Source organism: Asterias amurensis, chromosome 3, assembly GCF_032118995.1.
Source record: "Asterias amurensis chromosome 3, ASM3211899v1".
NCBI classification, from domain to species: domain Eukaryota; kingdom Metazoa; phylum Echinodermata; class Asteroidea; order Forcipulatida; family Asteriidae; genus Asterias; species Asterias amurensis.
In genome coordinates this window covers 5,378,513-5,401,881 of record NC_092650.1, presented here as the reverse complement: position 1 = coordinate 5,401,881, position 23,369 = coordinate 5,378,513, and the positions used below count along the sequence as shown (strand labels likewise).

Genomic DNA, 23,369 nt, shown 5'->3' with positions numbered 1-23,369 from the left:
GTGTTAAAACTGCTGGACTTACCCCCTTGTAATTTTGTTGTCAATTTTGGAACTGGGTTGTGTTAAAACTGCTGGACTTACCCCTTGTGATTTTGTTGTCAATTTTGGAACTGAGTTGTGTTAAAACTGCTGGACTTACCCCTTGTGATTTTGTTGTCAATTTTGGAACTGAGTTGTGTTAAAACTGCTGGACTTACCCCCTTGTAATTTTGTTGTCAATTTTGGAACTGAGTTGTATTAAAACTGCTGGACTTACCCCTTGTGATTTTTTTGTCAATTTGGTACTAAGGTGTGTAAAAACTGCTGGACTTACCCCTTGTGATTTTTTTGTCAATGTGGAACTAAGTTGTGTTAAAACTGCTGGACTTACCCCTTGTGATTTTTTTTTCAATTTCGGAACTAAATTGTATTAAAACTGCTGGACTTACCCCTTGTGAGTTTGTTTACAATTTTGGAACTGAATTGTATTAAAACTGCTGGACTTACCCCTTGTGAGTTTGTTTACAATTTTGGAACTGAATTGTATTAAAACTGCTGGACTTACCCCTTGTGAGTTTGTTGTCAATTTTGGAACTGAGTTGTGTTAAAACTGCTGGACTTACCCCTTGTGATTTTTTTGTCAATTTTGGTACTGAGTTGTGTAAAAACTGCTGGACTTACCCCTTGTGATTTTTTTGTCAATGTGGAACTAAGTTGTGTTAAAACTGCTGGACTTACCCCTTGTGATTTTTTTGTCAATTTCGGAACTAAATTGTATTAAAACTGCTGGACTTACCCCTTGTGAGTTTGTTTACAATTTTGGAACTGAATAGTATTAAAACTGCTGGACTTACCCCTTGTGAGTTTGTTTACAATTGTGGAACTGAATTGTATTAAAACTGCTGGACTTACCCCTTGTGAGTTTGTTGTCAATTTTGGAACTGAATTGTATTAAAACTGCTGGACTTACCCCTTGTGAGTTTGTTGTCAATTTTGGAACTGAAGTGTATTAAAACTGCTGGACTTACCCCTTGTGAGTTTGTTTACAATTTTGGAACTGAATTGTATTAAAACTGCTGGACTTACCCCTTGTGAGTTTGTTTACAATTTTGGAACTAAATTGTATTAAAACTGCTGGACTTACCCCTTGTGATTTTGTTTACAATTTGGACTTAATTTTATTAAACTGCTGGACTTACCCCTTGTGATTTTGTTGTCAATTTTGGAACTGAGTTGTGTTAAAACTGCTGGACTTACTCCTTGTGATTGTTTTGTCAATTTTGGAACTGAGTTGTGTTAAAACTGCTGGACTTACCCCTTGTGATGTTTTTCCCAATTTTTAAACTTAATTGTATTAAAACTGCTGGACTTACCCCTTGTGTTATTTATTTTTTATTTTTTATTTAAATTTTATTAAAACTGCTTGGACTTACACGTACCCCTTGTGATTTTTCTTTTACAATTTTGACCTAAATTGAATTAAAACTGCTGGACTTATCCCTTGTGATTTTGTTTACAATTTTGGACCTTAATTTGATAAAAACTGCCGGACTTATAGCTTGGCCTATACATTAGATTACTTTTATGGCCCAAATTGAAAAAAAAAAAAAATCACAAGGGGTAAGTCCAGCTTTTTTTACACAAAATTCTACAAAATATCACTATGGGTTGGTCCACAAAAGACAAGGGAGCTCTTTGATTTGATGATCAGAGTGGTCTGAGTAGCCTTTATCTGTTAATACTTAAATGGCTAGGCCATAACAAAATGCCTGTACAAAAGTTAAACTGATCTCCGGCCAAGACCATCTAGAAGTGTTTACCGCAAACCAATAAGCTGAACTGGCCTATAGTCACATAACCCGCGAAATCAATAAGCAATAAGAAAAAACAATTATTTAGGGGTTAGTCCAGCATTTTTTTTCCTCCAAATATCGGGGGGGGGGGTCACAAGGGGGCAATCACCAGCATTCAAATTGAGATCGAACAGTTAAAACAAAATCCGAAGGGGGGCATTAGCCGAGCAATTTTACCAAATTCCAATTTTCAGGCTCTGAAGCTTTAAAAATTACAAGGGCTAAGTTCATAATGTTTATTAATTTTGGTTAATCAAGAAAACAAACTCACGAGGGGGTTCAGCGTTTAAATGTTTAAAATTAAAGCAATTTTGTTCAGAAAGTTAGTCGGAGTGAAGACAAGGGGTAAGTCCAGCAGTTTTAACACAACTTAGTTCCAAAATTGGAAAATAAAATCACAAGGGGTAAGTCCAGCAGTTTAAACACAATTTAGTTCCAAAATTGAAAAGAAAAAAAAAACACAAGGGGTAATGTCCAGCAGTTTCAGTACAATTTAGTTCCAAAATTGAAAAAAAAACATTACAAGGGGTAAGTCCAGCATTTTTAATAAAATTAAGGTCCAAAATTGTAAGAAAAAATCACAAGGGGTAAGTCCAGCAGTTGTATAAAATTAAGTCCAAATTGTAAACAAAATCACAAGGGGTAAGTCCAGCAGTTTTATAAAATTAATGTCAAATTCTGTAAACTTAGAACTCATGACGGGGTCCAGCATGTTTATCAAATTTGGTTAATACAAAACAAATCCCAACGGGTAAGTTCGCCGTTTAAATTGTTTAAAATTAGAGTAAATTTGTGCAGAAAGTTAGTCGGAGTGAAGACCAGGCATTCAGGGGACTCAAAGTCTGACCGAAATCAGCGTGGTGATCACCCATTAGAACCCTTCAGGGATGGCTAGTCCCGGCCCCTCCTTTACTTTCCGACCCGGAACAATCATCCTACCCTAATTTGGGGAGAGACATGACGGACCCCAATCACTTACTGGTGCTAGCAGTAAAAGTCATGTCCCTTTGGTACGGGGCGGGATTCGAACCGGGTCTCCAGCTCTGGAACGCACGCAAGCGAACGATCCAGTGCACCGTGTCACCACAGTGCCCGTTGGTGTTTGTAGCTGGTTTTAATACTACTTATATAGTTCACTGGTGTGTATATAAAGCAAAATAAAAAGAAACCGCTCGGGTATTGAACCCGGGTCTCGTGGTCTGCAGCCAATTCGCACTTCGTGTAGCTACGGCGACACCTGATGAAATCAACTGTAAAATCCCAAGTTGTTGTCACTTCGAATCCTCCACAATACATTACCCCTACCAGTGCCGTCCAAACATCCACCCCCTTTGCTGTCACTCTGGCTCCACCCCCAACATATTGCCCCTAAAAGTGCCATCCAAACAGGCTCCCCCATTTGCTGTCACTCTGGCTCCACCCCCAACATATTGCCCCTAAAAGTGCCATCCAAACAGGCACCCCCATTTGCTGTCGCTCTGGCTCCTCCCCCAACATATTGCCCCTACCAGTGCCATCCAAACATCCACCCCCTTTGCTGTCACTCTGGCTCCACCCCCAACATATTGCCCCTACCAGTGCCATCCAAACATCCACCCCCTTTGCTGTCACTCTGGGTCCTCCCCAAACATGACCCCTCATAGTGCTACTGTATCAATCCCAATCACGCACCCCCTTAGTTCAAAAATGGTACAAAATCACAAGGGGTAACTCCAGCAGTTTTAATACAACTTAGTTCCAAAATGGGTAAAAATCACAAGGGGTAAGTCCAGCAGTTTTAATACAACTTAGTTCCAAAATTGTAAAAAATCACAAGGGGTAAGTCCAGCAGTTTTAATACAACTTAGTTCCAAAATTGTAAAAAATCACAAGGGGTAAGTCCAGCAGTTGTAATACATTCATAGTTCCAAAATGGTAAAAAATCACAAGGGGTAAATCCCCCAGTTTTAATACATTCATAGTTCCAAAATGGTAAAAAATCACAAGGGGTAAATCCCCCAGTTTTAATACATTCATAGTTCCAAAATGGTAAAAAATCACAAGGGGTAAGTCCAGCAGTTTTAGAAAATTAAGGTCAAAAACTGTAATCAAACTCACAAGGGGTAAGTCCAGCAGTTTTATGAAATTAAGTCCAATTTGTAAATTTGTAAGTCCAATTTGTAGACAAAATCACAAAATCACAAAATCCAGCAGTTATAGAAAATTAAGGTCAAAACTGTAAACAAAATCACAAAAGGGTAAGTCCAGCCGTTTTAATACAATTTAGTTCCAAAATTGAAAAAAAAAACAAAAAAAAACACAAGGGGTAAATCGAGCAGTTTTAAAACAATTTAGTTCCAAAATTGAAAACAAAAATCACAAGGGGTAAGTCCAGCAGTTTTAATACAACTTAGTTCCAAAATTGAAAACAAAAATCACAAAGGGTAAGTCCAGCAGTTTTAATACAATTTAGTTCCAAACTTGAAAAATCACAAGGGGTAAGTTCAGCAGTTTTAATACAGATTAGTTCCAAAATTACAAAATTAAAAAACATCACAAGGGATAAGTCCAGCAGTTTTAATACAATTTAGTTTCAAAGTTGAAAAAATAAATCACAAGGGGTAAGTCAAGCAATTAAAATACGATTTAGTTCCAAAATTGGAAAAAACCACAAGGTGTAAGTCCAGTAGTTTAAATACAATTTAGTTCAAAAATAAAAATAAATAAAAACCAAGGGGTGAACCCACCAATACATTTTAGTTCCAAAATTGAAAAAAAAATCACAAGGGGTAAGTCCAGCAGTTTTAATACAATTTAGTTCCAAAATTGAAAAAAACATCACAAGGGGTAAGTCCAGCCGTTTTAGTACAATTTAGTTCAAAAATTGAAAAAAAAAACACAAGGGGTAAGTCCAGCAGTTTTAATACAATTTAGTTCCAAAATTGAAAAAGAAAGAAACAAGGGGTAAGTCCAGCAGTATTAATACAATTTAGTTCCAAAATTGAAAAAAAAAAATCACTAGGGGTAAGTCCAGCAGTTTTAATACATTTTAGTTCCAAAATTGAAAAAAACATCTCAAGGGGTAAGTCCAGCAGTTTAAATACAATTTAGTTCCAAAGTTGAAAAAAAAAACCAAAAAACACAGGGGGTAAATCGAGCAGTTTTAAAACAATTTAGTTCCAAAATTGAAAAAAAAAAACAAGGGGTAAACCCACCATGTTAAATACATTTCAGTTCCAAAATTGACAAAAAAATCACAAGGGGTAAGTCCAGCAGTTTTAATACAATTTAGTTCCAAAATTGGCAAAAAAAAATCACAAGGGGTAAGTCCAGCAGTTTTATAAAATTAAGATCCAAAATTGTAAACTAAATCACAAGGGGTAAGTCCAGCAGTTTAAATACAATTTAGTTCCAAAATTGGAAAAAAAATCACAAGGGGTAAGTCCAGCAGTTTTATAAAATTAAGATCCAAAATTGTAAACTAAATCACAAGGGGTAAGTCCAGCAGTTTAAATAAAATTTAGTTACAAATCTGAAAAAATAAATCACAAGTGGTAAGTCCAGCAGTTTTAATCAAATTGAGGTCCAAAGTTGTAAACAAAATCACAAGGGGTAAGTCCAGCAGATCAGTTTTTACACACCTCAGTTCCAAAATTGACAACAAAATCACAAGGGGTAAGTCGAGCAGTTTTAATACAATTTAGTTCCAAAATTGAAAAAAACATCACAAGGGGTAAGTCCAGCAGTTTTGAGACAACTCAGTTCCAAAATTGACAACAAAATCACAAGGGGGTAAGTCCAGAAGTTTAATCAAATTAAGTCCAAATTGTAATCAAAATCACAAGGGGTAAGTCCAGCAGTTTTATAAAATTATTGTCAAATTCTGTAAACTTAGAACTGTAAACTTAGAACTCCAGCATGTTTATCAAATTTGGTTAATACAAAACAAATCCCAACGGGTAAGTTCGCCGTTTAAATTGTTTAAAATTATAGTAAATTTGTGCAGAAAGTTAGTCGGAGTGAAGACCAGGCATTCAGGGGACTCAAAGTCTGACCGAAATCAGCGTGGTGATCACCCATTAGAACCCTTAAGGGATGGCTAGTCCCGGCCCCTCCTTTACTTTCCGACCCGGAATAATCATCCTACCCTAATTTGGGGAGAGACATGACGGACCCCAATCACTTACTGGTGCTAGCAGTAAAAGTCATGTCCCTTTGGTACGGGGCGGGATTCGAACCGGGTCTCCCAGCTCTGGAACGCACGCAAGCGAACGATCCAGTGCACCGTGTCGCCACAGTGCCCGTTGGTGTTTGAAGCTGGTTTTTAATACTACTTATATAATTCACTGGTGTGTATGTAAATCAAATAAAAAAGAACGCTCGGGTATTGAACCCGGGTCTCACGGTCCGCAGCCAATTCGCATTTTGTGTAGCTACGACGGCACAATGATGAAGTTAACTGTAGCACATCTAAATCCCGTGTTGCTGTCACTTTGAATCCTCCACAATACATTATTACGCCCTACCAGCGTCATCCCAAACATGTACCCCCATTTGCTGTCACTCTGGCTCCTCCCCCAACATGACCCGTCATACTGCTACTGTATCAATCCCAATCACGCACCCCCATTTGCTGTCACTCTGGCACCTCCCCCAACATATTACCCCAACCAGTGCCATCCCAAGCATGCACCCACCCCCCTGCTGTCACTCTGGATCCTCCCCTCAACATATTACCCCTACCAGTGCCATCTCACCAGTGCCATCCCAAACATGCACCCCCCTTTGCTGTCACACTGGATTCTCCCCCAACATATTGCCCCTACCAGTGACATCCCAAACATGCACCCACCCCCCTGCTGTCACTCTGGATCCTCCCCCAACATATTACCTCTTCAACTACCCAACTGTATCAAGACCACACAGCATTCTACTTTGCTGTTTTGTTGTTTTGGTTTTGTATGAGGTAACACCCAACTCACATGGCCACTTAAAGGTGAGGGCTACACTTAACGGATTTTTGGCTACTGGCCCAGATTAATTACCACTAGAGGGGCATGTTGCCACCTTTACTCCTGGGGTCCTTAGGCTGAAACAGGGTTACTGCAAGTTACCGCACTCCAAGCTAATCAAGCCACATTAACAATATCTGCTACTACAGGCAGACATTTTACCCCTGGTTGGAGAGAAGCTTAGTGTCTTATTCAAGGACACAAGGGCCCAACTTCATAGCGCTGTCTAGGGGCAAATTTTGTGCTTACGGTGCAATTTCTATTTCATAGCGCTGCTAACCATAAGCACACGAAAAGGCACCTTACCTTCCGGTGCTTAACGCATGAATATAAATGAAAATCCATAGTAAACACGCATTATGGTCGCCCAATTTTTCTGCTAACCTGTGAAATACGCTAAGGCTTGAGCAAATATTTATGCTACAGTAAGCACGCAAATTTGCTTACTGTTAAGCAGTGCTATGAAACTGGGCTAAGGTGACACATCCCAATGACTTAAACACCACAACTTGAGTCTGATGCTCTTATCTGCTCGGTCACGACACCCCATAATACATGCAGTTCAATGATATTGTATCAATTTGAAATACACACTCCACATATAGAAGAATGACAGGAGTTCCATAAGTACTGATGCGAAAGATAGCTCTGACATTCTGAAATAAACAAGAAATCCTGACACTCTTGTGAACATCTGTACAGTAGTTGTGACTTTTTTATTGCAACAATTTAATCCAATATCTACGACAGCCCATACAATATAAATATATGTATTTCTTTATTTCATTATTTAAATGGTAGTTATAATTATAAGAGGCATATAATTATATAGTCATACAATTATTTAACAGCAGAGTATAGTTTTAGTATTTTGTCAAAGACAAGAATCCTCTACTGGTGTATCCAAACATACACATAAATTATCAAACCTGTGGCATGATTTGATTGGTCATCTACAGGTTGCAAGAAAATAATGAAAAGAAAAAGGCACTTATTGCATAAAAGCCTTTCCCAGGTTAAATTTGTTGGTGAAAAATTACCTTTGCGGTAACACCATGTGTGTATATCTACTTGCCAGGTAGAGTTGCCCTGGTAATAGTTATAAAGCAGGACAGTTCTTTTCAGAACTGAAAAGTCTCCCGAACCTCCGATTTTCTACTCCACGGCAGTAGAATAAAGCAAGACAGTTCCCTAAGAACAACTCTACCTGGCAAGTAGATACACACATGGTGTTACCGCAAAACCAAATATACATTCATACCCCACCATGCAATGCCTCAAATCCTATATAGAAAAATTACCTCTTCTGCTGGAAAGAGGTTGTTTCAAAGAATGTTTTATAACATCAACAGTCTTTGGTGCTCTTCACTAAATAATATTTTGAATATTCTGAATATTTTAATCATTATATTTACCAAAAGTATTATCCTGCCTTCTGAATTGTATAATGCTAAAGTTATTCATATCAAATAACAAACCACAAGGGAAACTGACTGTGGGTACATTTTTAAATGATTTTGGGTTGAACAAAGAAAAATTGACTAGAGCGGGATCTGATCCAACAAACTCCAGATTAACGTGCCGGCGCTCTACCAGCTGAGCTATCTAGCCCTATGTTGGCAGTGTCCCTATTTTGTCAATATCTTTGTTCGGGGGGTGCTAAAGTTATTAATTATATAACTTTGTAATTATGTAACTTTGTAATTATGTATTGTTGAACTTAAACTGCTGATTTGTTTAGAGTTGGCAAAATCAAGTTCAATCCCCACTGATCCATTTAAAATATCTTGTTGATGACCTACAGCAGCTTTCATACTTTTTGAAACATTAAAGATTTACTGCAAAATTGTAATGTTTAAGAGCATAAACAACACCTTAACAATTGATTTATATTAAACAAAGCTGCTGGACTTACAAAATGGTTGTGTCTTTTCCAAAATGTTATTAATGTATTGTTTCCCAAACTTAAAGGCAGTGGACACTATTGATGATTACTCAAAATAAGTATTAACATAAAAACATACTTGGTAACGACTAATGGGGAGCTGTTGATAGTAAAACATTGTAAGAAACGACCTCCTCCAAAGTAGTTTTAGAGAAAGAAGTCATTTTCCACAAATTTGATTTCGAGATCTCACAATTAGATTTTGAGGTATCAAAAGGTTACGGGAGATAGACAAAGTCCGTTGTCAGCAGTAACAGACATGCGCAGCTGGAACTCCGAAGAGGCTTATTGAACACATTGCGCATTACACACAACGCATTAACTGCATAAGGGACACATGGATTTTAGGACTAAACAAATGATAAAACAAAATAAAAATAAATGTAAAACAAAAGTTGATTTTTATATATATATATATTTTTAAGTATCCAGTACTTTCAAATTAGCAAAAAAGAAATTGCATACAAGTTAAAAAATTAAAAGATATTACAAAAGCGTTTACATACAATTAGGAAAACCATTCTGGACAAGCTGGAATGTATTACATAAGAAGTATTTAGCACATAGTATGGAGCACAATGAATAATTTACATAATTTAAGAGAATGGGCAACAGGAAATTGACAACAGACATGTTTAAAGGCAGTGGACACTATTGGTATTTACTCCAAAAAAAATATTAGCCAAAAAACTTACTTGGTAATGAGTAATTGGAAGCTGTTGACCATATAAAACAATGTTAGAAACGGCTCCCTCTGAAGTAAAGTAGTTTTCAAGAAAGTCGTAATTTTCCACTAAGTTGATTTTGAGACCTCAGAATTAGATTTTGAGGTCTTGAAATCAAGCATCTGAGAGCACAACAACTTCGTGTGACAGAGATGTTTTTTCTTTCATTACCATCTAACAATTTTGACGACCAATTGAGGTATAATTTTTTCCCAGGTTTGTTATTTCATGCATATGTTGAAATACACCCGGTGAGAAGACTGGTCTTTGACAAATACCAATAGTGTCCAGGGTCTTTAATGTCTGTAGTTGAGACTATGGCAACAGCTTAATAATAATAATAATAACAAATTCAAGTTCTTATACAGCGAATTTCACAATTACTACCTCAATGCGCTTTACATCAGTGCCCTGGCATGGCTGCGGCCATGAGGAATGCTAAAAACCAAAAAAATAAAAAATACAATTTTTAAACTGTCAACTGTCACAAGGGGCAAGTTGCCACCTACTCCTGGGGCTGAAATGTGGTAACACCCTACACAGTCTATACGCATGTAATAATAATATCGAAGTCTTGTATGGCGCAAGTATCTACCAAAAAAGGAACTCAAGGCGCTGAGTATATACAAACTTTCAGAGAGATAGGTTATTGTAGTGATGCATTGGTGTCATCAGCTAAATTTTACAGTGGCAGATAACCATCTTACAATGCATGCTTATGTTAATGATATATGGTAATCTCCGCTCTAAATCCAGGTCTCTCTTAGTTTGTCCCTCGACTTTTACTAAATTTTATGGGGCCAGAGCTTTTGCAGCAGCAGCAGCAGAATTATGGAATAGTCTTCCGGACACCATAAAACAAGCTCAAACAGTGAATTTATTTAAGACAAAGATAAAAACACATTTATTTTTGCAATAGCCTTCAGTACTTCTTTCTGTATCAACTAAATTTTGCTTTTGTATTTACTTCACATCTCTATTAACCTTTACTTCTCTTTTGTTTTCATCTCAAAGCGCATAGGGACTTCTCTGTGATTGTGATATGCGCTCTACAAAAATTTTTCATTATTATTATTGGGAAGCTGGCTGGTAAAGCAGGATGCACAAACCTGCCCAACACTGTTCCCGAGGATTCACTCATGATAATCAGGTCGTCGCTCACAAAGTGAGATTCAAATTAAACCAAACTTTTTCCATCACATTCAGCAATTAAAAAATATATCTTCACAGTGTCATAAAAAAAAGTATAAAAGAACTTGTTTAAATATAGCCTTCTTCTAAACCAACAGCTTGATTGGCTTTTAAAACGAAAGACAACAAATTTCTTGCCTTTGACCGCCAATCAAATGAATAAAACAAATTATATGAATTCGATTCATATGGATTATCAGTGTAAAGAGATTTATCCATTTTTTATATTCAAAATATTTATTTGTAATGAGTACAAAATGCCCTGGTGCCCTTGCTCTTTTAAGAACAAAGCAGCAAGGCCGAATGTCATAGAGTTGCTTAAAGCCATTGGACCCTTTCGGTACAGAAAAAAAAAGAAAAAGTTCACAGATTTACAAATAATTTACAGGGTTTACAGAAGGTAATGGTGAAAGACTTCTCTTGAAATATTAGTCCATGAAATGCTTAACTTTTTGAGAAAACAGTAAAACGAATTACGGATTTATTTTAAACACATGTCATGACATGGCGAATCGCGCGGAAACAAGAGTGGGTTTTTACTGTTATTTTCTCCCGACTCCGATGACCGATTGAGCTTAAATTTTCACAGGTTTGTTGTTTTATATATAAGTGCGGGACTTGGACAATACTGTTTACCGAAAGTGTATAATGGCTTTAACGCCCGATTTTGTGCATACTGAGCGAGTTTCCATTTCTGCTAACCATAAGCACACGAAAAGGCATGCTAGCCTTATGGTCCTTACTGTATGAACAAAATGAACGACATAACAATACAAATCAATGGTTAACACCCAAGCTGGTTGTCTTGTTTTTTTTTTGCTAACTTGTAAAACACACTTAAAGGATTTGGGTACTTTTTCAAAATGTCCACAGATTGACATTACACTTACAGGGTTTGAAGATAATGATAGTGGAAAGCTTCCCTTCGAATATTACTAACTAAGGTTGTGTAGTTTTTGAGAAATGAGTAAAACAAGTCACAAAATCATTTTGCTCTCATTAGACCAAAATGTTTTTAGCATGTAAAATCCCCTTAACCAGTTATTATATTATACCAAAACCATAGCATAACTGGTTAATACGTTTTTACATGCTAAAACTGAGACGAAAATTATTACTTTTACTCATTTCTCAAAAACTACAGCACCTCAGTAAGTAAAATTTCAAGGGAAGCTTTCTACTATCATAATCTTCAAACTGTGTAAGTTTAACATAAATCTGTGGACATTGTGTTTTTGGTAAGGAAAAAGTACATATACCCTTTAAGCTTCCGCAAATATAGTTAGCACGGACATTTGCTTACCAGTAAGCAGGGTCATGGAATTGGGCCCAGGACTTCTTGTTAGATTTTGAGGGACTGCATATGCTCATCCGTGGAGCGCATCCGTTGCCATTTGGTCTTACTGTGCTGTGCTTGGAGTATCTTGAAGTGGTTCAACATTTCATCCCAGTTGAAGGCCTTCAAGTTGGGCCGTCTCTCCGGGATGAGACCTGGACTGCTTTTCCTTTGGAATAAATGAGTCAACCATAACATTGTTAACAGTTGCATCGGGGATAAAGAATATCAACTTTGGTTTTACCCATACACACCTGTACATGTATGTGTTGGCACTAAGCTTGGTCGATATCACGATATTATCGAATATCGCGATATTAATTTGGACACGATTTCGATATCGGATGGATTTGGTTTTAATCGAAATATCGATATATCGCGATATATCGCGATATATCGCGATAATCGCGATATATCGATATATCGATTAAATATTGCGATGTATTTGCTAGCTGAGACATGTTGCACCCCATAGGTTTGGAGTAAAACCAGAAGAATAGGTCATTAGAACACCTCTCTTATGCTAGGACTGTCTCTTCTACAACTTTCACTTGGAGTTTTAAGACTGATGATGTCAAATTTCATTAATCGCGATTATATCGACTATCGCGATATATTGTCGGCGATATATCGTGAATAAAATAAATTGATACCGCCCAAGCTTAGTTAGCACTGTATACTCAGTACTTTCTAGAGATCTGTGAAAAAGAAATCACAGGCACAATTACTCGGGTGGGATTCGCTCGGCCACTTGCAACTCCATTACATTATAATAACAGCATCTTGTAAACCATTACATGGTGCTATCGTGGTGCTATGTAAAAGGAGTATAGATCTCACAACTCAAATGTTGTCCCACAAAACCTGCAGGAAAATACTGTATGTTAAAGCGCGTTGAGCGTCACTGAGTGACGGAAATGCGCTATACGTGTATAGGAAGCCACTATTACTATTATTAGCTTTGGAAGTGCCATCCAACATGTTGCAATCCTGAGATGTAATTTACTATGGGATGATGACATCATGAATGCTTAAAATGTTTACTTCATCTTACTACTTCTTCCGTGTAAGTACAAACTCAATTTAATGAGCAAAAGCGTACTGCATGAGATAAATTTGTCTGAATTGCAAAAGGGAACAATTAAGGAAGCATGTGTATTGGACCTTAGAACTCCTGCCCTGTTAATCATAGAAGACATTCTGGGACGATAGGTGGCAGCAGACTTACCAGGTAAAATCCATTGTTCTCGGTCATGTGGGCGCGCTCAGAACTATGTAAACAATGGAAGTTTACGTAAGTCTGCTGCCACCTAGCGTCCCAAAGTCTCCCATTAAGGAAGCTTGTGCATTGGACCTTAGAACACCTGCCCTGTTCCTAATTGGAGGGAGCGGATAACAAAATTTGTTGGATTTTTTTCCCCCAAAACTGTGCAAAAAGTTGTGTCTTCTTTCTCCAAGAGAAGTTAAATCAAGATTCATAAATACCTCGTACAGTTTCACTATTCCTATTGGTGGAGAGCGCGTCACGTGAGTGTGTATAAACCTTTGTTTATGACCGGTAAAAAGTGTTAATTCATGAGCGTGACACGCGACCTTGCACCTGTTCTTATAAGGACGTGTTTACCCGAGGGCGGTGGAGGGCTTTACCATTTCATAGCTGGAGGGGTGTTGTGTTGAAAGAAATCATTTAACAATTATAATTTTTGCATTTATTTTACTTTTTGACCAAAAAGTGATGATGTTTTTGACCGAAAAGGTACTTATGTATGAATGGGAATCAAAGTGTGTTGAATCGGTTTTCAACTAGTGGTTTAAACCCGCCGAGGCCTGGTTCTTGATAATTTACCTCGACTTCGTCTCGGTAAAATTATCAAGAACCAGGCCTCGTTGCGATTAAACCACTAGTTGAAAACCTCTTTACCACACATTGATTCCCTTATTTTTGTTACACAGTGAATTAATTATTGGTATTACCTTTGGTCCTTGGGTAACTGAAGTAGACTAGGAACACACGCTAAGCGCCGTTGCAAGGTGTTGAACGCTGTACTCTGTGGTAGTAACATGAGTAGACCATACAAACTCTTGACTAAGTACTGATTATGCTCTGTGTCCAGTAACTGTAACCTCAGGTCTTGAAGTCATTGAGTAGAAAAGAAAGAAAAATAATTATTGCTGTAAACATTTTTATAATATTTTTTTATTTTTATTGTTAGTAAAAATAATTCCAAAACGTAAAAGGTACAAAATGCAACGTAGAAAATAGTAAGGTACATGTACATGTACAAGGTAGAATGTACAAGGTAAAAGGTCCAAAATGCATGGTTTTAGCCACAGATTAAAAGGTATCAATTTCAGAATGTACTACATGTATGTACATGTAAAAGACTTACACTGTGCAAAGTGTAAGTCATAGAGTCAACGGTTGTAAGTTACAGGGTGCAAGGTGTAAGTTACAGAATGCAATGTTTAAGTTACAGAATGCAATGTCAAAGTTCAATGTGCAAATTACAGAATGCAATGTCAAAGTAACAGAATGCAATGTCAAAGTTACAGAATGCAATGTCAAAGTTACAGAATGCAATGTGCAAATTACAGAGTGCATTGTCAAAGTTACAGAATGCAATGTCAAAGTTACAAAATGCAATGTCAAAGTTACAGAATGCAATGTCAAAGTTACAGAATGCAATGTCAAAGTTACAGAATGCAATGTCAAAGTTACAGAGTGCAAGGTGTCAGTTACAGAATGCAAAGGATGGAGGTTACAGAGTGCAAAGTGTAAGATACATAGTGCAGTGTTAAAGTTACAGAATGCAATTTCAAAGTTGCAAAGTGCAATGTGTAAGTTACAAAGTGCAAAGAAGCATGCAACTCAAGAAAAGTAATATAACTGACACAGCAGTTAATACTTACAAGTAAATATTGGAGACTCTAATAATTGTACCAGCTTGTCGATTTCAGTCAGAAAATGTACGGTCACCTCCAAATCACCACTGAGAATCGGGAACCATTAAGGAAACTAAGCTGGCCATCTTAAGGTTATAAAAGCAATGACATTGGTCGGTAAAATAACTGTGTTTCTCCTAAACCAGAATTGTCCATGGTGGGCGGTGCTGGGCGGGCCCGCCCAGAACTCAAAACTTTTGCCCAGCACTCTGAACAAAATACATTGTGCTGCCCCGCACAGATTTCCCCTGGAATAAATCATGATATTGTCCACTGTGCATTGATCTGAGACACAGCTGACAATTTAGGAGTATCAGATATCACAGAGAAAGAACACAGTCAAAAAGCTTTCCAACTTTTGTTAATGCATGACATAATCAGTTTGAAAACCCGACGTCATGTCCAGTAGGTTGGATTTTAAAAAATTGATCTAGCTTCAACTCTGCTCATAACTAGTTTTGTGAATATAATGATTGACAACGGTGGCAGCCCGTTCACTTACAATGTAAACAACAACATGACAAAGGGCTCGGGAATCAAGGGTTACAGAATAACCCCCAAGAGGGAATTTACATGACAAGTTTTTCAGAACCTGTTGTTTCTCTTTGCACCGGTGTAACGAAGGTAACAGCGTGTGGACACGATACTATTACACTATTTGGTTTAGGTAAACTTCTCTGTATACACCCAAACCAAACAGTGCACTCCTATAGTGTCCACAACACCTCAATAAGGCTAATGGAAATGTCCCGATGGACAAAACCCAGCAATCGCCCGAAAGTTAACACAAAATGGAGAAAATTCCAAAGCTGCTTCGGCGTTACAAAACTCCTGCCATAAACACACCTTGTTTGAAAACATGTTAATCTGACTTATTATAAAGCATTTGGGTTTCTCTTTGAACCCCCCACCCTTTCTCTCTCTGTCTCTCTTTGCAAAGGATACAACATGTAGATGAGATTGGAACCATGTGCGTAGTTCTGCGTCAGGAAACACAGAGACACTGTTGCGATAGGGCTGTGACACCACGACTTGTACAGACAGTGAAACAGCATACAACTGCGCTGTAAAGATCAAAACAGAAATAAATGGTCAGCATAACAACTTAGCAAATAAATCAATAAAGCAACTGGGATATCAAATTTAGTTCTGCCGTTACACTATGTGTATTTATGCACTGTTTACACAGTACTTTCCTAGGCTTCTGCGAAAAATCCAAAGGCATATCATTCGGGTGAGATTTGAAACCATGACCTTTGCTAGAGCTAGCCCCAACTTCATGGCTCTGCTATACTGTAAGCAAATAGTCGGCGCTTGTGGAAGCAGGGAATTCTGTGCTTATGACGAGCGTAGTATTTCACATGTTACTGGAGAATTTTGGCTGGTGCACTTGCATGTACTCCACATTACAAGACATTTTACGCTTAGGGTATTCTATTCTAAGGGTAGCGCAGAAATTCGGTGCTTGCCAAGCAAGCGGAGAGAATGGTGATTGTAAGCCCCAAAAATATTGACGGTTAGCAGAGCCATGAAATGGGGACCAGATGTCTTACCAATAGACTACTGAACAAGCCCAGTGGTTGGAGGCAGTTTGAATCCAATACTCTAGCAACGGGAACCACAGTTAGATCCAGTACAAAGTCAATATCTATTCAATCACTGCGATACTCGCTCCTGAAATATAAGATTCAAACATACTCTCGGCCATGACACAACACAAAAATGGCTGCAATACGCCAAAAAAAAAAAAAAAAAGGAAGTTCCCTCTAAATAAAAAAGGAGACCCAATTTAAAAGTTTAATGATTAAACTTGCAAGAATATTTTCCCCAGAAAGTTAAAGTTCTTTTGAGAAAACAATGATACTCTTTTGGAGGATTGCACTAAGGGTCATCGAACGCCATGGAAGAGTGTACACACGTACACACGTACACACTGCGCACAACTCTTATAGCCTTTCATTTCATCAAATATTGCGGTCGATGATGCTTAGTGCAATCCATGTATAAGCGGCCACAATTGTTCACCTCTGAAACAAGACCTTTGAGCTGGTTCCTGAGCTCAAAGAGTTCCGTTGCCGTCAGAAGAATACTGTTGAGTGTCTGTACCATGTCCGTAGCAAACTGGAGGTCCTTGTAATCCACCAGAATCTCCGATAACGTGCGGTAAATGTCCTCTGTGTTGAGCAGTAGACAGAGTTGCCTAAAGTAGGGCGGGAGAATAATAAGAATATTAGTACTACATGTAGGTTCTTACATAGCGCTCTTTATAACACCCCTAATGCAATCAGTATTTTGTCCTGCAGGTATGTGGACCTACATGTACATTTTAAAGTACGAGACTTACACCTTTCTCAAAAACTACATCACAGAGGGAGTTGTTTCTTACAATGTGGTACACTATCAACAGCTCTTTGACATGTTGGATGCTTGATACCAAGTAAGTTTTAATGCTAATATGTTTTGAGTAATTACACACAGTGTCCAGTGCCTTTATGATTAATCCCGGTGATGACACTTTCACCTTTAGCAAGGCACTTGAACATAATTTTGAGGCACTTGACCATTATTTTTATTTTTTTTTTTTAGCTAGTCGCCAGACACACAAGGCCTGAAGGTGTGGGCTACAATTACTTTTTTTTCCAGAGGTGCTTGCCACCTACTCCTGGGGCTGAAACAGGGTCACCCCCTTTTACAGTCCATACACTTTAATAAAAAGTTGGGAAGGTAGTGCATCTCCTAGTGGATGGTATCCATGCCTACATACATCCTTTTCAAACTACGACAGGACTAACCCTATTTCATCCCCTGGAGTAAGACCCTTGCCACCTACTCCTAGGGCTGAAACAGGGTTACCCCTTTTACAGTCCATACACTTTAATAAAAAGTTGGGAAGGTAGTGCATCTCCTAGTGGATGGTATCCATGCCTACATACATGTACATCCTTTCAAACTGTGACAGGAGTACCCCTGTTTCATCCCCAGGAGTAGACCCTTGCCACCTACTCCTAGGGCTGAAACAGGGTTACCCCTTTAACAGTCCATAGGCTTTAATAAAAAGTTGGGAAGGTAGTGCATCTCCTAGTGGATGGTATCAAACTGTGACAGGACTAACCCTGTTTCATCCCCAGGAGTAGGTGGCAATGAGCCCCTTGAAGCATTTGATTTGGGTGGAAAGCCAAATAAGTTAAAAGTAGCCCTCACCTTAAAGTGGCCTTTTATTAGGCCATAGGCCTACAATTTCCACGCAATCATCTGAAAAAGTTATGGCATATTTTTTTTTTTTTTAACACACAATATCAACCTCCCTTTTTTCAGATAAGCAGGAAAGAATGCTTGCTTCACCGGAGTGCTTGCTTCAAGTGTCAGTTGTTCTGTTTTTATCTCGGTCAACTTCTTTTTGACTCGACCTGTACAAACTGTCCCAAGTATTTATAAAATAAAGATCAACGGACCAACCTTATGATGAAGGAGCCTCTATCGTCTAGAAGCTGCCTGTTGGAAGCGAAGAGCTGCAGTAACTTGGTCATGAACTTGTGGAAATAAGCATTCATGCCAGACGCCGCTTTGTTCTTCTCTGCCTGCTGGCTGCTGCTAGCGCCCTGGGCTGACTGAGATGTCACCGTGGGGCCAGCTGAGGACGAGACAACCTCCGCTAAGACTTCCAGATCCAGCAACACCACCTTATAATATTAATAATAATACCAATATAATTAACTCTAAACCTGCATTAACAAAATTATGTTTGTTCAAGTGCTTTGAGTACCTTGGTAGATACCAATACACTGGTAGATACTGCGCTACTTCAGACCATAATATTATTAGAATTTTATTTAATTTAACCATGCTCTTGAATGGGGAGGGGAGACGGAGGGGGGAGGGTGGATAGCATGAGAGATGTTTAAAAAGTCAGGTCTCACCTCATCTGATATGTCCGACAGCGACCCGACTAATACTGGAAATATATTCTCGACATGCTTGAAAATCTGTGGAAATACACAACAGAATCCAAATAAATCAAACACTAAGCACACTATCTAAAATAACAATAATACATGTCATAATAATAATAACATGTTCTTTTAAAGCATATTTCACAATAACCGCCTCAATGCGCTTCACATTAGTGCCCTGCCGTTGACCTACATGTACTGTAACCAAAGTCTTCCTAACTAAGGATTAATTTAGGACTTTTAATTTAGAGCGATTTTAGTTCCGTATCCAAATACGTTAGGATGCATTGAATCCATCCTAAGTTAGGATGTGTTACTCGTCTTACATGTGTAACTCGAGATTTAATCCTAACGTTTCTTGAAATCGACTGCTGGATAACATTCCTTTTGATCTTTCTCAGCTCCATGGGGAGTATACAATCTGGGCAACCTCAGCGCTCCAAAGGATTTTTCGTACACAATATAAACCCCTACACATTTCGCAGGTACACATTCATACCCCTGGGTGAAGAGAAGCAATTATAGTAAAACATCTTGCTCGCAGAGACAAGTGTCAAGAGCGGAATTCAAAATCACACTCTGATAACTTGACCACTAGAACTTGTCTTGATGCTCTTAACCAGTTGGCCAAGACACCCTACAAATCATTGAAGGCAGTGGACACTATTGGTAATTGTCAAAGACTAGCCTTCACAGTTGGTGTATCTCAACATATGCATAAAATAACAAACCTGTGAAAATTTGAGCTCAAGCGGTCATCAAAGTTGCGAGATAATAATGAAAGAAAAAAACACCCTTGTCACACGAAGTTGTGTGCGTTTAGATGGTTGATTTCGAGACCTCAAGTTCTGAGGTCTCAAAATCAAATTCGTGGAAAATTACTTCTTTCTCGTAAACTATGGCACTTCAGAGGGAGCCATTTCACACGATGTTTTATACCATCAACCTCTCCCCATTACTCGTCACAAAGAAAGGTTTTATGCTAATAATTATTTTGAGTAATTATGTACATGTACCAATAGTACGTGCCCACTGCCTTTAAAGGGGCACTGGATGGTAAAATTGTTAAGTTCTGAACCAACCTTTCTAGGTGTCTTCATGTGTAAGTGGTAGGTCCATCTTAGAGCAGTGATCTTACACTGCATAGAGTCATGCCGTATAAACCTTGTGAGAACATCCACCATCGGCCATACATCAAGTCGCACAGATCTGGGTTGAAGTTTAGGAAAGATTTGGAAATGACCAGCATGAAAAAGGTATGGTGTAGAAAAATGAGAAGAAACATGAAACCACAGCTCTTTTGTGGCCACTGTTGAATCAGTGGTACTTCATGGGTGCAAAGCATGGACATTAACATGTTCTAGAAAGAAACAACTTGACAGTTGCTAATAAGAATTCTTCGCCACTCTTGGTGTCGGGAGGGAACACCTTGTGACCCAGTTGGCATTCTCCTTTCTCTCCACCTCACCAAACCATGAACCTCAGCCTATGTATGCCTCCTCAAAATGTTGCCGACCCCTCTCCATTCCGACTCTCCTCCCAAGCTCCTCCTCGGAGCATCTCTGCGCGTTCCATCTGCTGGATGTGCCCCAACCTTGTGGGGGCCATGTCTCGCAGCCGTACACCATGTAGCTTCGGACACAGGCGTTGTAATACCTGGCCCTTCATCTTCATTGGTCGGCGCCTTGGATGCATAAGTCTCATGAATGGGATTTGAACCCATATTCTGCTGCTGGCAACACCATAGATTAAGGTTTCAGTGAGCTAGACAGCTCTGCCTCGACACGCCATGACATGTGTTCCACCAATCAAAATGACATCTATGTGTGAGTTAGAGATGCATAACTAATCACATACCTTTGGCCGAGCGGTGATGCATTCTGGGGGCTGTCCTCTGATTCGTCATCTCCTTTATCATCCTCTGTTGTTATTAACCGCATCAGGTTTTTGTTGACAAGTTTAGCGGCTTCTTTGATGCGTATCCGATCAATCTTTGGTCAAGGTAAAAGCTGCCACTTAATTATAATAATAATAGTAATATAGGGTGTCGTGGCTGAGCGATAAGAGCACCAAAGCTCTGGTGCTTCTGTTCAGCAAATTATGGGTTCGAATTCCGGTTGTAACACTTGTGTCCCTGAGCAAGACACTTGCTGCCTCTAGCTGCCGGGCAACCTCGGTAGTCTAGTTGGTAAGAAACTGCTCTAGAATTGCAAGGGTCGTGGGTTCGAATCCCACCCGAGTAACATGCCTATGATATTTTTTCACAGGACTCGGCAAAGTACTGAGTATACAGTGCTAACACACATCGGTGTTTGAGTACAAAACCAAAATAAGTATTCTTTATCCCCGATGCAAATTAATAAACATCTATTATATCATTGCGGTACCCGCTGCCAAAACATAGGCTTCGAACTGCCTTTAGCTACTGGGCAACCTCGGAAGTCTAGTTGGTAAGTACCTGCTCTAGAATTGCAAGGGTCATGGGTTCGAATCCCATCATGCCTGTGATATTTTTTCACAGGACTTGAGAAAGTACTGAGATACATGTACAGTGCTAACACACTCGGGAAAGTACCGAGTATACATGTACATGTACAGTGCTGACACACATCGGTGTATGGGTTAAAAAAAAAAACATAGAGACATTGACAGGACCACAAAACCATTTTTGTAAGTGGGTTATGATGATGAAGTTGAGAGGGTCACAATATACCACTTACACATGTACATTTGAATTCTTCAGTTCCTACATGCATGTACATGTATGTCAAAAGGTTCGGGGGCAAGCTTTTGTATAGCATCCTCCAGATGAGCAAACCCTGGTACCAATGTGCCATTCACATTAATTTAGAATGGTTTATCGGTGCTCGCCGTCTCTTGGGTAACAATGCAAAAGCTTGTCCCTAATCATGTGACATAACAACTGTCTTGAAAGTCTGAGTAATTCAAATTTAAGAGGTTACTTGTGCAGACAACATTACAGTCTAACACGCTAATGGCTTATTGTTGTGGGGTGCGGTGGGTTGTTTCAAGGACTGCCAAAGGATAATTTCCGTTCCACTCGGTAACTTGGGTAACTATGCAAAAGCTTGTCCCTAATCATGTGACATAACAACTGTCTTGAAAGTCTGAGGAATTCAAATTTTAGAGGTTACTTGTGCAGACAACATTTACATGTGAGTCTAACAGCTAATGGCTTATTGTTGTGGGGTGCGGTGGGTTGTTTCGAGGCCTGCCAAAGGATATTTTTCCTTTCCACTCTGTCGTAGGCCATACTTGGCAGAGTGGCGTTGAGTAGTCCAGAGGAGAAGGGAATCATGTTACGTCCAGCTTGGTTTAAGAACTCCACTAGCCAGTTGATAGCTGTAAGCTGAATCAATTCATCTACATCAGGATAAAACAAAATAGAAGATAAATATTTTTGTATTAAAGGGTCTATGTACTTTTTGTAGGACAAAAAACACTACATGTACATGTATGTCCACAGATTTACATTTAACTTGCACAGTTTGCAGATAATGATCGTAAAAAGTTTCCCTGAACATCTTAGTTGCTGAGATGCTGTAGTTTTTGAGAAATGAGTAAAACAATGTAATGAAAATGATTTTCAGTTATCATGAGACAAAAATTATTTCAGCATGTAAAATTGTATTTTCATGACACTGTTTTATTCATTTCTAAAAACACTACAGCACTTCAGCAACTAATATTTTAAGGTAAGCTTTCTACTATCATTATCTTCATACTGTGTAAGTTTAATGTAAATCTGTGGACACTGTGTTTAATGTTTCAAAATGTACCCCAATCCTTTAACTATCCACCGCAAATCATGCATTCTTTCTTCTTCTTTCTGGCCCATTTCACTTCACTGCAGGAAAGCCTCTTGACCAATTCTCCATCTCACTCTATCCTACGCTGTCTGTTGCCAAGCAATGCCCCGTAAACATACTTAGTTCATCTCTCCATCTTCTATTTTGTCGTCCTCATGTTTATCGGCAATCAATTTGCGCATATCAGCCCAATACTCTATCTTGTGCATAGGGAAAGCCCGCTCATGATGTTAGGGCACAAATAATTAACTGTTTTTATTAGTTTGCTCAATTTCATTGATTTATATAGGATTTGAGGCATTGCATGGTGGGGTATGAATGTATATTTGGTTTGCGGTAACACCATGTGTGTGTATCTACTTGCCAGGTAGAGTTGTTCTTAGGGAACTGTCTTGCTTTATTCTACTGTCGAGGAGTAGATAATCGGAGGTTCGGGAGACTTCTCAGTTCTGAAAAGAACTGTCCTGCTTTATAACTATTACCAGGGGGATGGTATAGAAATTTGACTGGACTACTACTTTAGCTTATAGGATCGTAATAACTGTACTGCCGCGGAGTCAGTTCGGAATTGGTCTCAACGTTTCGACTACATGTAGCTTGCTCTAGTCATCGTCAGCAGTCTCCTT

General features: G+C 38.7%; 1 protein-coding gene across 1 annotated transcript in view; it reads right to left on the bottom strand.

The window, feature by feature from the left end:
* Positions 1-9,849: 9,849 nt before the first annotated feature.
* LOC139935067 (protein VAC14 homolog) overlaps positions 9,850-23,369 on the bottom strand; it is a 38,967-nt gene continuing 25,447 nt past the window's right edge. Inside the window, exons 8-17 of the mRNA XM_071929524.1 lie at positions 22,160-22,297; positions 20,771-20,891; positions 19,996-20,122; positions 18,881-18,946; positions 18,420-18,643; positions 16,989-17,163; positions 15,909-16,027; positions 14,931-15,010; positions 13,995-14,151; positions 9,850-12,189 (exon numbers count right to left, since the gene is read on the bottom strand). Coding sequence (XP_071785625.1) covers positions 12,027-12,189; positions 13,995-14,151; positions 14,931-15,010; positions 15,909-16,027; positions 16,989-17,163; positions 18,420-18,643; positions 18,881-18,946; positions 19,996-20,122; positions 20,771-20,891; positions 22,160-22,297 — 1,370 coding nt within the window. The 3' untranslated portion in view covers positions 9,850-12,026. The remainder of the gene's footprint in view (positions 12,190-13,994; positions 14,152-14,930; positions 15,011-15,908; positions 16,028-16,988; positions 17,164-18,419; positions 18,644-18,880; positions 18,947-19,995; positions 20,123-20,770; positions 20,892-22,159; positions 22,298-23,369) is intronic.